Genomic DNA, 16,474 nt, shown 5'->3' with positions numbered 1-16,474 from the left:
GTTGCTGTTATCTTTTGCCGCAACATGTGCTTACTTTCATTCCACCCTTACATTTTCAATTCCAAGTTGTAGTCAGCCTTATTGTTTCCCATCCTTTCTTTGACGATTTGTCAATTATGTTATCCCCGCTAACCATGTTTTTCCTTCATTTAACACCGTTATTATTCTCGAATAATGAGTACGTCAAGCACCCCCTTTTAATGACCCCTTCCAACGATTCCAATGACAATAATGTTTTAACGACACAATAATTTACCTTTATTACCCACCGATTTTTTTTATTATTATTATTATTATTATTATTATTAGTATTCACGGTCCTCCAATCTCGTTTGATGAAATGAATGACACGAAATTACTCTCCCTATCTATATTCATTATATTGCTCTTATTTATAAGTCTATATGTACATTTGTTCTCTGTTTCTCTCGCGCTAATGAATTGACATATTTATCGTACACATTGGACACAATTCTCTTATATCAGTAAAACAGAATCTACCTTAGTCCCATTAGAAATCTTTATTCTAGATTCGGTTACTAAACGAGCAGGTAATATTAGATTTCCTTTAACTCGCTTGGCGTTGTGCAGTTCTATGAAATTCAGAGGTTGGTATGTTTGTACCACTTCTAAATAAAGGTTATACCATTCTGATTCCTCTTCTTCTTCTTTCTTCGTGGGTTTTTTCACCTGACCATTTATAATCCATTGAGGCCTGATTCGTTTCAACAGATGAGACAGGTCCCACCATATGATATACTTCACTTCTTTTAATATCAACATCTTGCAATGTTGTGGTAAAATAAGGTTATTGAGGTCTATGAATTCGCAACCTGATAAGGAAAGACATTGAAGTTGTTCCCATTTTTGTAAATCAACAACAGATTTGTACCCCAAATCCCTCAACGTATACAGCTCTAATTCGAATATATTTTGTCGGACATTGTATACTATTGTCTTACCAGGGTTCTCTCGAACTCCTTGAGTATTAATCAGGTTATTAAACATGTTCTTCGATTCAATGCGAAGCATGTGCAAGTTATTGAACGACTCCATGCATGGAATGATAGAAACGACGTTCTCATGATCTAAATCCCAGCAATTGATGAAACTAATATATGAAACTGTATCAAATAGCCAGCGGTGTTGTATCTCTTTGCATAATTCATTGACATCATTGATATCACTGACGTTAATTCCTAACCTCAAATCTTGTTGTGCAATACTCAAAAGATGGCAATACTCGTTAATGGTATAACTCACCTGTAGAAACTGCTCATCTGTAGTGAATATTCCTATTTCAAGCTCACCTGACACTACGATCCATTGGACACTAAACCATTGTTCCTCATATTGTAAACAAACCCGCAGTCGATCAGTAAGTATTATGTCATGTCGAAGCAAATCGAAGTCTCGGCACCAATTGGGAATGAAATTTGGTATATAGTCATATACACCAATATGTTTAGAGTACTTATCCACCAGAGATTGATTGAACTCCCTTATATTAGGATAGGCAATAAGCTCATCGTTAAAGATATCTGATTTAGCAGGTGGTCTTACATTTTGCACAACGTCGCCCAAAAAGAAGTAAACAGTATACCGTATATCGATTGGTAAACTGAGGAACAGCTTGGTATCAAACATTCCATCTCATGTGCCCTGATTGACCTGTGATCGTGAATCTTTTGCAGCTCATTTCTCTTTATTCTTCTTCATGGGAAACTTCAATAATTTACGCGTTTTAATTTCGTTCTTTGCCTTTATTCTAACGACCTTTATGAATGGAATAAAAGAGACAGATACAGTAAATGCACCGTTGTTACTCGTGATATCAAGCGCTAGTATGGATGCTCTTAAGATTGAGATCAAGCTGTGGGAGCGTGCTTTCGAGAAAGAGCATGGAAGGCTTCCTGAGAAAGATGATATAAAAAAGGATAAAGAGGTCAAGAGAAAGTATAAACAGTATGCACAGCTCAAGAAGGATGCTACTGTTAAACCATCGGTGGAGGTTAACGTAGAGCAAACACCAGTGAAGTCGCATGTGAATAACACAAAGGCTGAATTCGGACCGACTCCTCAAATGAATGGGAAATTAGTTAGTATATTTGAGATGCAAGTGTCTGCCATGAAAACTCACCAGTCGGATCAAGAAGATATAGTTGGCTCGCCAGTAAGATCAAATGACCTGGTAAGGCGCCAATTGAACTTCTCAATAACGCCGAACTCTTCTCCAATGAAGCAAGTTCCAAATCTATCTGCGAATATTGTTGTGTCAAGACCGAAATATGGACCAAACTCCCCAATGCGGATCGGCGATATTGGATTGCAGTTGTCAGAAACACCAAAGACGCTTGGTAGAACCCTGGATTTGAAAAGTTCTCCCTTCAGCCCATCGCCGCTGATTAAAAGGCCGGTGAAGACACTGTCCCAATTAGCGAAGGAACATGCCATTATAAAAGACGAATTCGAATCTAACCCAGAAGATTTCAGCGAATTCACTGCGATTAGAACGCTTATGGAAAAGCTGATGCAGGAAGAACATATGGATATAATTGAAGAGGGGGACGAGGGAACTGTCGGCAATGAAACTGAGAGCAATTATGTGCGGAAAGTTAAAACCATAAAGAAAAGAACAAAAGCGAAGATGAGACCAGCAGCATTAAACGAGAAGTCGACCAACATTCCAGACAAAAATGTTCATGAACAGCTAGCAAAGTTGAAGGAACGTGAGTACAATAAAATGCTGGGTAAAGAAGTGGAAGAAAGTGAGTCTGACTCTGAACAACAATCCAATCCACCCGTAAAGAAGAAGCAACGTAAGAGTAAATACAACCTTGTTAGCAACAACTTCAAGCGTTTGAATCTTCCAACAAAGGCAGGAAGAAACAGAGCCAGTAAATGGAGAGGAAGAAGGTGATTTCTTCAAAGTCAGAACGTTAAAAACAAAGAAACAGACGTAACGAACGGGATGATACAGTTGTTGCAGTCTATGTACTATAAATGTAAATAAATATAATCTTTTACACGCATTCCTTTTTGTTATAGATCAGTGTAGAAAGGATTTTATCAGTTTGTTAACAATTGGAGCATACCCTCTATCTTTTGTGCTTCTTTTGCTTTGCGGATCTCTTCCCTTACTCTTTTCTTTAGAGTGATTACCATCTCTTCAAGTACTGGGGACTTCTCCAGTACACTACCGTAGAGTTCAATTACAACCGCAATCCAGTCTGCAACAATTGGTGCACTTCTAACATCTTCTATTCCCTTCAAGCACCAGTTGAGTAGTGGTTCTAGAGAACTTTCGTCTCTACCGTATAATGCAACCTTGATTTTACCTCTTTTCCTTAGTTCTTGTAATACCGTTAAAGTTAATTCTTTAGCCATACCGGGGATAAATGCAGAATCTAATGCGTCAGACCATTTGAATTGGTTGATATGCCTTTCGAATTGACGCAACTTACGCTGAGGATTTGGCTTATCGTTGTGTATAATATGCTCTTGATCACCTCTGTATTCGGACCCTCTCATCATTCTCTGGAAATTGTTGGATTTCGCAGACTTCTCTTGCTGTTGTAATGGTAAATCCTCCAAATCAGAGACATCAGCGAGGTTAATCTTTTTGGACTTCTTCTTCGTCTTGATGGCTAGAATTCCTGAGGATAAACCTGCAACGAAATGTTTATTACCTTGCGCATCGCCTGGTGAGACTGCACAACTTAGCACAGCGTTGCTAAACTTCCAGCCAAACTTGAATTGGAAGTTCTCCAACGGGGAAAAGATCTTAACATGACCATCAAGCGAGGATGCAACTAGTACGGAACTCATTGGTGATTCTTCTCCCATATTTGTGTAATTCAAACAGGTGACCGTCTTTGCGAAATTTTGACGTTCACAAAGGGCTCTATCGCTAGTCAAGTCCCATACTTTGAACCCGTTACCACCACACGATGCAAGCTGAGTAGGAGATATGGCTGTGATATCTTCCACAGGAAGACCGTGATCCAAAGTTGTCTGTGGTTTATCTGATTTCGTTCTAATATCGTACAATCTAACTACTCCATCGTACGACCCTGTAGCGACCATATGTGGAGCATTTGGCACAAAGCAGACTGATCTAACATAATCAGATGCTCCAGTTAACTGTAAAGTGGGTTCATAAGCATGAGAAACATCCCATAGTCTCACTACTCTATCGTCGTTTGCCGTCACCAAAGTCTTGTTATCCTGATCGTGAAACTTCGTCACATGCGTAGGATGCGACGAAGCTTGTATAGAAAGCAACAAAGTACGTGGATTATAACTATCATAAACGGACACTAACCCAGTAGCGTCACCTGCTACTAAAAGTTTACCGTCTTGACGGAAAGTGGCCGAATGCACCACATCTTTAAACCTAGAAAACGTCTTGATCACTTGTCTTGTCCTTGACGAGAAGACCTGTACCCTAGTAGAAGAGGTAACTGCAAAATCATGTGGATGCTGGGGATTGAAGGCAATATGAGTCACTGCATTGTGCTCTTTAACAAGCTGAGTAGATGAATAAGACCTCCAGTACCTCTGCTCTGGGGTGGTCTGCTTTGGTAACACAGGAGCCTTTACCGGCGTCACTCTAGGTCTCACAGACGACATTTTCTTCACAATATTTCTACCAATCTGATCGCCTGAATCACCTCTATCACTTAACAGTAGTCTGACGATACCAAACCGACTGATATAACTCGCAAATTACAGGGAAATCTATTTTATCAACCATGCGATGAGCTAAGGCTTCAATCATTTTTTTTTTCCAAAATCTGGTTTCTTTTCTTTGAAGACTCGAAGAATCTCGTTGATTGTGATTTTTCAGAGAAGAATAACCGTTCACTGTACTTTACAAGCAGATAAAGGGCCTTTAAGGCCCTTTATCTGCTTTTAACCTGGTTTCCCAGATTTTCTTGATTCCCAGGTATTCAGCAATACCACTTTCATTATACTAACTGGTATTTAGGATATCTTTTCTTTGTATTTCTGCATCCCAGTAGTTATTATTTCGTCTATTTACATTCCATATGTATGGAATTTATTTATACTCACCAGTTTATCAAGAAACTAAACCATGAGAACAGGACACGTTTGAGTCAGGAAGAGGTCTTTCTGGTGCGTTTACAGAGTGTTCCAAAAGTCAATTGATCTAGTATCTCGCGATAATATGGTTTCGATTAATTTAGCAAAGGTTTTTGCACCTCTCCCTTCTACAAAGAGAAACTTTACGACACATTTATCATATGATCCAAAGACTGACAGTTTAGCTTATGGTAGCGGTAGATCTGCCATCATTAGATCTTTAGATGGTGAACATGTCGTTCAATTCAATGGCCATGGTACCAGTAATGTCACTGTTGTAAAATTTTCTCCTATCCAGGGGTCTCAATATGTTGCTTCAGGAGATGATTCCGGTAGAGTTATCGTTTGGTCTTGGAATCAGGACGATAAGTCTGGAGAAATTGAGTACAACGTTAAGTCGGAACTACATGTGCTCGCTGGTCCTGTCGCTGATATATCCTGGGATTTTGAGGGTAAAAGATTGGCTGTTGTTGGTGAAGGTCGTGATAGGTTTGGTGCGTTTGTCTCTTGGGACTCGGGCAACTCGTTAGGTGAAGTCTCGGGTCACTCTCAAAGAGTCAATGCAGTTCATTTCAAGCAAAGCAGACCAATGAGAGCTTTCAGTGTCAGTGATGATGGTTCTGTTGTGTTTTACCAGGGTCCACCTTTCAAGTTTGCAAGCAGTGATAGAACGCATCACGGCCAAGGTAAATTCGTTAGAGACGTCAAGTTCTCTCCAGGTGCAGGGAAATATGCTGTGTCTGTCGGTAGCGATCGTAAGATATGTTGCTTTGATGGTAAGACTGGTGAATTTATCAAATACATTGAGTCTGAAAAGGCTCCAATTGGCGGTGGTTTGTTTGCTGTCGCATGGTTAGACGATGGTGAAGAGTCTTCTAGAGTTGTTACCGTGGGTGCTGATTGCACTGCAAGGTTGTGGGATGTGTCGTTGGATGATCCATTCCAACAGTCTTGGAAATTAGGTGCAGATGTTTCGAATCAAATTGTCGGTGTTGTTGTCACTAAGGATAACTCCATCGTAACATTGACGCTTGATGGGACCTTGAGCATTTTGTCTCTAAATGATCATACCATCAAATTCATTCATGGTCACAACAAGGGGATTACTTCTTTGGCGGTAAACCCATTAGTGTCTGGGTCATACGATGGTAGAGTTGTTACCTGGAATTCAGAAGGTGACGAAGTCAATGCTATTAGCCATGATATTCATGGTAATCTCGTATTGGCCATCGATAACTCTGATAACGAGGTATCGAGTGTTTCTTGGGACGAAACGTTGAAGAATTTCATCGATGGTGAAAAAGCGCTTGCTGAAACGAAGTACCAATTCTCAGAGCAACCTAAATGTGCGGTTTTCTCTCATAACACTTTGGCTGTTGCTACAAACACTAACGAATTGTTGATCATCGATAACAAGAGTGGGCTATTATCGAAATCGATAACTCTAGATAAACCTGTCGGGGCCCTCGCATTGGGAACTACTTTCGTGGCAGTGGCATACGAACAAACCAACTCCGTGCAGCTATTCAAAATTTCTGACCTATCAGATGCATTCACGTTGGCCACTCCATTACGTGCCACTCCATCTGCTCTTTCCTTCTCTCCATCACAAAAGTACTTGGCTGCCGGTGACGTGTCCGGTAAGATTATCCTATATGATCTTGACACGAAGGACGTCAAGACCTCGAGATGGTCATTCCACACAAGCAGAATTACATCCATTGACTGGAGACCTTCTGCAAATGATGATGATTTGGAGGAAGATTATGTTGTCACTGGCTCTCTGGACACCAACATCTTCATCTACTCTGTTAACAAACCTATGAAAGTGATAAAAAGATTAAACGCACAAAAGGACGGTGTGTCCAGTGTACTATGGGAAAACGATTCCACTATCGTCAGCGCCGGTGTGGACGCCTGTATCAAGAGGTGGACCGTCGAGTTTTGAATGAGACACATTTTTTACCAGTAACACATAAAAGTATTTAACAGTTAGTTAACGTACGAAATATAAGACAATGAATAACAATAGGAGGATCAGATGTTGCATCAAGGCCCCCCCCCCCAGAAATATCTAGAGCTTCTAGTAAAGCCGTTGAAGTTGTTCTTTCTTCTTTATCATCTCATACGTTTTGATGTTTCTCTTGAACATTGAACAGATTCCTGCCTCTCAAAGCTTATATATAAACAAACAAGATCAACAAAGCTCGGTTGAAAGCGGATATACGCATAACATTCCTTAGTAATTCTGTATTTGGAATCACCAATCAAGAAGCTTGAGTTTCTCCTATATCAGATATGGCAGCAGCAGGAAGAGGCAGGAAGAGCTCGAGGGTTTCTCGCTCAGCTAACAAAGCAACCAGCTATAAAATCGATACAGACGAGTTAGACATTGAAGATGATGAAAAGGATCAAGAGTACCCTGGACCAGCCAATGATGATGATTACGATGATGACCCAGATGCTGATATCGAAAACGAGGGTAAACCATCTCGTTCCAAGCGCAAGGCCGCTTCGAGCACACCTGTTCCAGTGGTACTAGCGACAAGAGGAAGGCCTTCAAAGAGGAAAAGAGAAGAAGATTTGAACGATCCCTTAAGACAGAAACTACCGTACCCAGTGGACGAAAACGGGTCTCCATACCCAATTGTGAATGACGAGTATTCATTACCTGAGGATCCAGAGGGTGAAACCAAGATCACCAAGAATGGTGATCTTCTAGAGGGAAGACAATTTGTAGTCAGAACTTTCACGGTACCTTCCAGAGGTGAAGTTAAATACATGCTTTCTACTGAGCCAGCCCGTGCCGTTGGGTTCAGAGACTCATACTTGTTCTTCCAGTACCATCCAAACCTATACAAATTGATTATCTCGCAATCAGAGAGAGACGATCTCATCAAAAATGGTGTATTGCCCTATTCGTACAGAAACAGAATCATTGCGCTAGTTACTGCAAGGAGTGTGTTCCGAGAATTCGGAGCCAAGGTTGTTGTAGATGGTAAAAACATCACGGATGATTATTACGCCGGTAAGCTTCGTGCATCCGGGAAGGTGAAAGAGGGTACCCCAGCAAGAGAAACATCACACACAAGTGTCACTGGAAGAAATACCCTTGGAATAGACATTCCGCAACAATTATCCGTCAACCCATCCAAAAATGCAGTAGAATTCTTTGACAAGAGAAATCACAACATCCCGGCAACAAGCAATATCTCATCTACGAACTGGCTCTATCATCATGCTGCTGCATGCAGTAGATTCAACAGTGATCTTTTCTACGATAGAGAACGCATTCTTCTCATCGAAAACCTCGGACTAAGAGATACGTACACGAACGTCTTACATATACCACAATCCACACAATCGACGAGAGTGATATCAGTGAAGAAAGTGAAAGGAAACACAAGCCAAGTTATGTACGAAACAAGAATCAAAGCTCTTGACCTAGCAAGACCTTGCACCGGTCTTTCTGACGTCCCTACATCGATGTACGAAGACATCTTGGACGAAGATATAGTCGCTGCTATAGAAGAACAAAAGAGATTCGAAACAAGCCTATAACATAGCTGAACTGACCTCCCATGTATACGTGTATATCTCAACATACGTAATAAGAGTGTATTATACTAAGTGGCCGGGTAACGATATGTCCTTGCTCTACCAAAAATGAATTTGGGCTTTTCAACCAGAACAACCCCATAAGGTGAACAGACAAGGCCATTTGCCACCGATAAAAGGAGCGTTAGCAGTTACATTTGCAATCTACAGTGGTTGCATTGTGAATTTAAGACCCTATAGTAGTGTAAAATAGCCAGGTGTTTGTTGAAACGGCTGTTTTTGTCTCGGTTTGTTTCGGTGTTAACAAAGATTTTCCACTGGTTTTAAATTCGAAAAGTCCTGTTAGGTAAACGGTATAGCAATCAGACTCGGCTAACCGTAGCAGCGACGTGGTGGTTTTATTACATTGAAGTGACTTGCAATGTTCCATTTAATAAGGCCGGTATCTAGGCTTGGCGTAAAGTCTGTGGCCAGTAGGGCGTTGTACAAAGTTCCAAAGGGGCGTTCGCTGATATTGTTACGAAACGACGTATGCCGTACGTTCCATTCCGGTAAGCTCAACTTGATGCAGAATCGGTTTGAAAAGGAGCCTACGGATGAAGACGTTGATAAAGTCAGGAAAGAAGTTAGAAAGTTTATCGATGATTTGAACAAAGATCAGAAACTCGATATGGAAGAGCGTAAGAAGAAGATTGAAGAGCAATTACAGAGGTTGGAGCTTGCTGTGAAGAGGCAGCAGGAAAAAGAAGATGCCCAAGATAAAGCGAATGATCCTTTCCATCTAGAGCGCGAGAAGAGAGAATTTGAAGAATCGGCGAAGAAGCATGATCCCAAGAATGATCCCAAGAATGAGTCTAAGAAGAGTTCCAACGGAAATACGGATTTCACACCAAATGATTCGAATATGATGACTGTTAACATCAATTTATTCAAAGTTGGTTTGACATTGACGATATTAGCATTTATCCTACACAGATTGAACAGCATGGAGGAACAAAGAGAACTTACATGGCAAGAATTCCGTAACCAGTTGTTGGTGAAAGGGTACGTGTCCAAATTAATTGTTATCAATAATAATCTAGTCAAGGTTATCTTGAACGATAACGGGAAAAATCAACCTGAACATATGGGCCACGATTTTTATTTCTTTACGATCGGATCCGTGGAATCATTTGAACATAAATTGAAGAAAGCACAAGATGAATTGAATATCGCGGAAGACTTTAGAATTCCTGTTCTTTACACTAGAGAGGGGAATTGGGTCAAATTAGCTTTCCAAATATTACCAACTGCACTATTGATTGCAGGTTTGATTTGGATTACTACAAAGGGTGCATCCGCTGCCGGTGGTGGCCCAGGTGGTTTATTCAACGTGCGTAAATCAAAGGCCAGAAAGTTTAATAAAGATACCGACGTAAAGGTCAATTTCAAGGATGTTGCTGGTTGCGATGAAGCCAAGGAAGAAATCATGGAATTCGTTAGTTTCTTGAAAGAACCATCCAGATACGAAAGAATGGGTGCCAAGATTCCAAGAGGTGCAATCCTATCTGGTCCTCCCGGTACTGGTAAGACTTTGCTAGCAAAGGCTACTGCTGGTGAAGCTGGTGTTCCATTCTATTCTGTGTCTGGTTCCGAATTCGTAGAAATGTTTGTCGGTGTTGGTGCGTCCAGAGTCCGTGATTTGTTCAAGACCGCTAGAGAAAATGCTCCAGCTATTATCTTTGTTGATGAAATCGACGCTATCGGTAAGGCAAGACAAAAGGGTAACTTCTCTGGTGCCAATGACGAAAGAGAAAACACTTTGAACCAACTTTTGGTTGAGATGGACGGATTTACTACTGCAGATCATGTTGTTGTCCTTGCAGGTACCAATAGGCCAGATGTTCTAGATCAGGCTTTGATGAGACCTGGTAGATTTGATAGACATATCAACATTGATAGACCAGAGTTACAAGGCCGTCAAGAAATTTTCAAAGTTCACTTGAAGAAAATTACATTGGCTGGTGATATGACAGATCTACAAAACAGATTGGCTGTTATGACACCAGGTTTCTCCGGTGCTGACATTGCTAATGTTTGTAACGAAGCTGCATTGATTGCTGCCAGAAACGATTGTGATGCTGTTAGATTGGAACATTTCGAACAGGCCATTGAAAGGGTCATCGGTGGTGTCGAAAGAAAATCAAAACTATTGTCTCCACAAGAAAAGAAGGTTGTCGCATATCATGAAGCTGGTCATGCCGTCTGTGGTTGGTATCTAGAGTTTGCTGACCCATTACTCAAAGTCAGTATCATTCCTAGGGGTCAAGGTGCTCTAGGTTACGCACAATACTTACCAGGTGATGTATACCTACTTTCAGAACAACAACTAAAGGACAGAATGACCATGGCACTAGGTGGCCGTGTATCAGAGGAACTGCACTTCCCAAGCGTGACCTCTGGCGCTAGCGATGATTTCAAGAAAGTTACTCGTATGGCTACTGCAATGGTAACTGAGTTAGGTATGAGCGATAAGATCGGGTGGATCAACTTTGCCAAGAAAAGTGAAAACGATCTAACCAAACCGTTCTCCGAAGAAACAGGATCCATTGTGGACTCTGAAGTGTACCGTATCGTTCAAGAATGCCACGATCGTTGCGCCAAGTTACTCAAAGAAAAGGCTGAAGACGTTGAAAAGATTGCTCAACTTCTACTGAAAAAGGAAGTTCTAACAAGAGAAGATATGATTGCACTCTTAGGTAAACGTCAATTCCCAGAACGTAACGACGCATTCGACAAATACTTGAATGAACGTGAAACCAAAAAGATCAAAGATCAAGAAGCAGCTAACGAACTGAAGAACAGAGCATCTGAAAAGAAAGATGAACAGGAGGATAATGATAAGAAGGATTCGGACAAGAAGGATTCAGACAAAAAGAGCAATGAACAAGATGATCCCAACGTCTTTTAAAAACAATAACATTATTAGCTCTAACTACTCTGTTTCTGCAATTTCATTTCGTAATCCCAAGCACCAGTAGTTATCATCAGACTATACTGTATATATCAAGCATGTAAATAGGTGGTTTTAAGTAAGTCATTCTTAATAATAACAAAAGAGGTCTACGTTGACACAATTTACTTCACTTACGTTTGATGTGCTTGTTGTCTTGGCCATTAATCAGTCTAGAGCGTACTGATTATTGATTGTTTAACATTATGCATGCCTATATGCCTCTCGGTGTGATCTTTCCGAGTTTGGCAAAAACAAATCCGAGATAGATAAAGCGACACATTGAAAGTATATAAGGTTGATGAGGAAGAAGATCAACAAAGATAACCTGCAACGTACCATTTGGATGGATGGTTAGTATTGCTGTGGTTATACCGGAGAATCTCTAATGACAAGTAACTCACGTTATACACAGGCGAGCAGAGATGAACCATTCAACTGATGAAACCACTCGGTTATTAAGCAACCGTATAACGTCATCATCGGCCGATGAGGATGATCTTGAAGAAATGTATCATAGGCATAACTTAGCATTGCCTAAAGGACCGATTCTTTATTCACTATGGATGGGTAGTTTCTTGGGATCGTTAGACTCCACCATTGTTGCTAATATTATGAACAAAGTTGCTGAAGAATTTGAAGAATCTGACAAGAAGCAATGGATTGTGACAAGTTTCTTATTGACTAATACTGCTTTCCAGCCGTTGTATGGTAAGCTGTCGGATTTAGCAGGTAGAAAAACGGCATTAATGGTAGCTCATTCGTTCTTCCTTGTCGGATGTCTGTTCACAGCTCTTTCTCGTAATTTGGTCGAATTTTCCATTGCCAGAGCAGTATGCGGTATGGGAGCAGGAGGTATCAGTGCACTCAGTAGCATCAGTGTAAGCGATATTTGTACCCCAAAGGAGAGAGGCGTGTACCAGGGATATGCGAATGTTGTATTTGGTACAGGGTCAATGTTAGGTGGCCCTATTGGTGGTTGGCTCATGGATTCTTTTGGGTGGAAGGTTATATTTGCTGGACAGGTTCCATTGATCATGACTTGTATGTTCCTTGGATACAGAAACGTGAATATCAAGTTGTTGCACGTTCCACCAAGACATGAACGCTATAGATGGGAAAACATAAAACGGATTGATCTTGGAGGCTCGATCTCTTTGATTGGTACGATATCAGGGTTCTTATGTCTATGTTCTACGGACCTTAATAAACCATTGTTAGCAACACTGACACTGCTTTCACTTGTATTATTTATTATGAACGAATTATACTGGGCCCCTGAACGTATCATCCCTACCGATCTACTTTCAGGAACGTTCGGAATAACCTCGTTACTAACGGTCTTTTCCTCCTTTATTGCGTTCGGTGATGTGTTTAGGAATCCCGTATACCTTCAATTAGTCCAAAACATTTCTCCTACCAGCACCGGTGGGTTCCTATTGTTTTCCAGCATATCAAGTGCCCTTGCAAGTCTAGCTACTGGGTGGATCTTGAGAAATACGAGCCTAGGTCTAGCTACTTGTTCATATCTGTTGATTACCATTGCTGTCTGTCTACATTTCATTTCCCTTTCATTGGGTTATACTACCATATCACACCTGGAACCGAACCCTACATCCCATGTCAGCGCTTTAGACACTAGTGGTACCAATTACTGGTTCACTTCAAATCAGTTCAGGTGGAGAGTCCTTTACGTTATAGCAATGATCTTGAACAGTTGGGGTTACGCATCACTCTTGGTAGCAACGTTGGTTAGTATTGTATTCACTATTCCCAAATCTCAACAGGCCACTATCACCGGCTGTTTCTACTTATGGAGATCTATTGGTACTGTTCTTGGAGCCAGTTCTGTTCTCACTATTTTTGAATCTTCGGCAACCACTAAGTTATACCAATATTTGCATCCGATTAACATGGATAAAGAGTACGAGTCACTAATTCACGATACTAGTTTCCTAAGAAATCATTTTAGTGGAAAGATATTGCGTGATTTGTTAGAAATCTACAACGAATCCTTTTTGATCTCCTACATTCCTACATTTGCAGTTAGCATACTCGCATTGATCATCGCATTCAAGCTATTCATTTCCTGCGATAAAGAAGTTACAGAAACGAAAGACGACTCATCCGATTCAAGTTGAAAGAGTCAAATTCCACTTTATAGACATAAACAAGTTGTGTAATTTTAACGAAATGATTCTTATTCACAGGTATATTTCATGTATCTTGCGTCAGTAACCAGATGGTAAGATCGAATCCAAAGGATCTTCATGAGGATTGAAACGGTGCATTGTATCCCAGTCGATACCTACTTTCTGGCATTCCATGAGACAATCCTCACTAATAAATGGCTCGTACTGGTATCCCATGAAGCACATGATCATGGTGTTGATAAGGTCTTGCGACAGTATGCTCTTCAGGTAGAACAATCTAATGGCGAAGCACATGGCTTTACATGCGATAGGGATCGGTACGCCTGCGTAACCTGTACATAGTCCCGGTAAAACCAGTTGTTCTGTTTCACTTGGAGGGAAGTGTAACGCATTCCACGTAACGTCAAATACGATTCTATACCCGGAATGGACTGGATCTCGACGGTCGTAATCTGGAACCACCGGTGTCACAACAGTTGGTATATGTAAAAGGTACTGGAATTGGTCTCTACTAAACTGATTCAAGGGAATCACAGTGCAATTCGTCACAGGAACATACGAATGCATCAACTTATATCTAACATAACGCTCAAACAACGAGCCACCGAAGTATTCCTGTATCGCTAGGTCAAATCCACCACCAAGAAACCCAAAAGAATTTCCCGGTGACACTATTGATTTTAACAGCCCATTCGGTTCGAACGACTCTAACGACCCATTATGTATGGAAACCTCGCCAGATTTAAGTAGATTCCCTAAACCCTTGGCCCAATGGTTTATCACTCGAGCATTGATGTCAATCAAAAGCACCTTCATCAATTGTACCTTAAAAAAAAAAAAAATTCTCGGGTTTTATTTGATCTTAAATCCTCCAAACTAAACCAATTTTCCCCGTTTAAACACTCTTAAACCACTCAGTATTTGATTCTGAATGATTTGTACCGCAAAAATGATAGAAGATGGTACCTATTGGCCCTTTGAGACACTATTCCAAGCCAATTCGTCATTAAATTATCCGAAATTTTTCACTTTTTCCATAAATCAAAAAGAAAAGTAAACTTAATGACAACTCTCATCTCATCGGATAATTTATAGATCGTTAACTTCTCCAATAATTGAACAAAGGAATAACCTTTCAAAATCCAGCATACATTAGGACTATAAGAGTCGGCACATCAATTGTTGTTTTATGGAACCATTCTGAATATTATTTTTGTATTATTAACAGGGAATTAGTGGAGTGTTGAAGAATTAACGCACTTTTTATATTTGCAATAGTACTATTAACAAGAAATTAAGGTCTAATCCCCAATTTGAATGAGAATACCAACGCGAAGAGGGCTGTCGGCCTTGTCAAGAGTAACTAGGGCTCCTGCTGATAAGATTCTAGGTTTAACAGAGAAGTTTAACGTTGACAGACATCCAAACAAGATAAATCTGACCGTTGGGATCTATAAGGACAACCGGGGCCGTGTGACCACCTTCCCTAGTGTAGCTTCTGCCCAATCATTACTTGAGACGAGTCTCGATCTGAATAATGATTTATCGTATTTGCCTATCACTGGGTCGCAGGATTACCAAAACAATGTGTTAAATTTCTTGTATCGAGAGTCAAGTGACGGGAGTGAATTATTGGAGAACAACAGAATCACGTTTGTGCAAACTTTGAGTGGTACCGGTGCATTAGCTGTAGCTTCAAAACTCTTGGCAACGTTTGTGTCGAAAACCGTATGGATACCAAATCCATCTTGGGCTAATCATTCGAACGTTTTCCAATGGAACGGATTCAATCAGATCAAATATTATACGTACTACGAGGATGGGAAATTGAGTATCGATAAATGGCTCAAGGAACTCAAGGAGAGTTGTAGTTCTAGGGACCCCGACTGGCCCCCCTCTATAGTGTTACACGCTTGCTGTCATAATCCAACAGGAGTGGACCCTACGTTGGAACAATGGCAACAGATATTGCCAGTGATCCATGATTTAGGAATAACTCCCATAATAGACATGGCGTACCAAGGAATGGAATCAGGGAACCTTATACAGGATGCTTATCTATTAAGAATGTGTCTAGAATACGAATGGCCCAACGGTCTATTTGTGTGCCAATCGTTTGCTAAGAACATGGGCTTATACGGTGAACGTGTAGGTTCGTTAAGTGTCGTTGTCCCACCAAATCCCTTGGATCTCAAATCAACCATCGACTCTCAACTAAAGAAGATTGTAAGAGGTATATACTCTTCTCCACCGGGATATGGGTCTCGTGTAGCGAACTTGGTGCTAAGCAATCCAAAATTGAAGCAGCAATGGTTCGTAGACGTTAAGAATATGTCTGATAGACTATGGAACGTTAGAATTCAAATGCATGAGAGATTGAATTGGCCCAATCTTGTTGATTTTAAAACACAACATGGGATGTTTTATTACACAGGGTTAAACCCATATCAGGTTCAAATTCTGCAGGAGAGGTACGGTATTTATTTAACTGAAGACGGCAGGATGTCGTTATCTGGAGTTAACGACGGTAATATTGATTATTTATGCGATTCTTTGCGCCAAGTGGTTCAATAATCACATCAAGATGTTTCAATATCATCAAATTGACTTTAATTAATTTCACTTTATTTATTTATTTATTTATTACTACAAAGCTTCGGTTTGA

General features: G+C 40.5%; 9 protein-coding genes across 9 annotated transcripts; 6 read left to right on the top strand and 3 right to left on the bottom strand.

The window, feature by feature from the left end:
* Nucleotides 1-477: 477 nt before the first annotated feature.
* Nucleotides 478-1,647, bottom strand: CTF13 (Ctf13p; the record flags this gene model as incomplete). Its single annotated transcript, XM_455702.1, has 1 exon — nt 478-1,647. One exon carries the CDS (start codon nt 1,645-1,647, stop codon nt 478-480), a length of 1,170 nt encoding a protein of 389 aa, XP_455702.1.
* A 70-nt stretch (nt 1,648-1,717) lies between these two features.
* On the top strand, nt 1,718-2,920 carry SLD2 (Sld2p; the record flags this gene model as incomplete). Its single annotated transcript, XM_455701.1, has 1 exon — nt 1,718-2,920. One exon carries the CDS (start codon nt 1,718-1,720, stop codon nt 2,918-2,920), a length of 1,203 nt encoding a protein of 400 aa, XP_455701.1.
* Nucleotides 2,921-3,069: 149 nt separating this feature from the next.
* Nucleotides 3,070-4,632, bottom strand: UTP15 (snoRNA-binding rRNA-processing protein UTP15; the record flags this gene model as incomplete). Its single annotated transcript, XM_455700.1, has 1 exon — nt 3,070-4,632. The coding sequence occupies one exon, from the start codon at nt 4,630-4,632 to the stop codon at nt 3,070-3,072; it is 1,563 nt and encodes a 520-aa protein (XP_455700.1).
* A 559-nt stretch (nt 4,633-5,191) lies between these two features.
* AIP1 (Aip1p) lies at nt 5,192-7,054 on the top strand (the record flags this gene model as incomplete). Its single annotated transcript, XM_455699.1, has 1 exon — nt 5,192-7,054. One exon carries the CDS (start codon nt 5,192-5,194, stop codon nt 7,052-7,054), a length of 1,863 nt encoding a protein of 620 aa, XP_455699.1.
* Nucleotides 7,055-7,404: 350 nt separating this feature from the next.
* On the top strand, nt 7,405-8,667 carry NPL6 (Npl6p; the record flags this gene model as incomplete). The annotated part of the gene is made up of 1 exon (XM_455698.1): nt 7,405-8,667. One exon carries the CDS (start codon nt 7,405-7,407, stop codon nt 8,665-8,667), a length of 1,263 nt encoding a protein of 420 aa, XP_455698.1.
* A 418-nt stretch (nt 8,668-9,085) lies between these two features.
* YTA12 (m-AAA protease subunit YTA12) lies at nt 9,086-11,614 on the top strand (the record flags this gene model as incomplete). Its single annotated transcript, XM_455697.1, has 1 exon — nt 9,086-11,614. One exon carries the CDS (start codon nt 9,086-9,088, stop codon nt 11,612-11,614), a length of 2,529 nt encoding a protein of 842 aa, XP_455697.1.
* A 467-nt stretch (nt 11,615-12,081) lies between these two features.
* VBA1 (Vba1p) lies at nt 12,082-13,797 on the top strand (the record flags this gene model as incomplete). The annotated part of the gene is made up of 1 exon (XM_455696.1): nt 12,082-13,797. The coding sequence occupies one exon, from the start codon at nt 12,082-12,084 to the stop codon at nt 13,795-13,797; it is 1,716 nt and encodes a 571-aa protein (XP_455696.1).
* A 90-nt stretch (nt 13,798-13,887) lies between these two features.
* PDL32 (putative ADP-ribose 1''-phosphate phosphatase) lies at nt 13,888-14,625 on the bottom strand (the record flags this gene model as incomplete). The annotated part of the gene is made up of 1 exon (XM_455695.1): nt 13,888-14,625. One exon carries the CDS (start codon nt 14,623-14,625, stop codon nt 13,888-13,890), a length of 738 nt encoding a protein of 245 aa, XP_455695.1.
* A 501-nt stretch (nt 14,626-15,126) lies between these two features.
* On the top strand, nt 15,127-16,383 carry AAT1 (aspartate transaminase AAT1; the record flags this gene model as incomplete). Its single annotated transcript, XM_455694.1, has 1 exon — nt 15,127-16,383. One exon carries the CDS (start codon nt 15,127-15,129, stop codon nt 16,381-16,383), a length of 1,257 nt encoding a protein of 418 aa, XP_455694.1.
* Between the last annotated feature and the right edge of the window lie 91 nt (nt 16,384-16,474).

Source organism: Kluyveromyces lactis, assembly GCF_000002515.2.
Source record: "Kluyveromyces lactis strain NRRL Y-1140 chromosome F complete sequence".
NCBI classification, from domain to species: domain Eukaryota; kingdom Fungi; phylum Ascomycota; class Saccharomycetes; order Saccharomycetales; family Saccharomycetaceae; genus Kluyveromyces; species Kluyveromyces lactis.
This window is presented reverse-complemented; position numbering and strand designations above follow the sequence as displayed.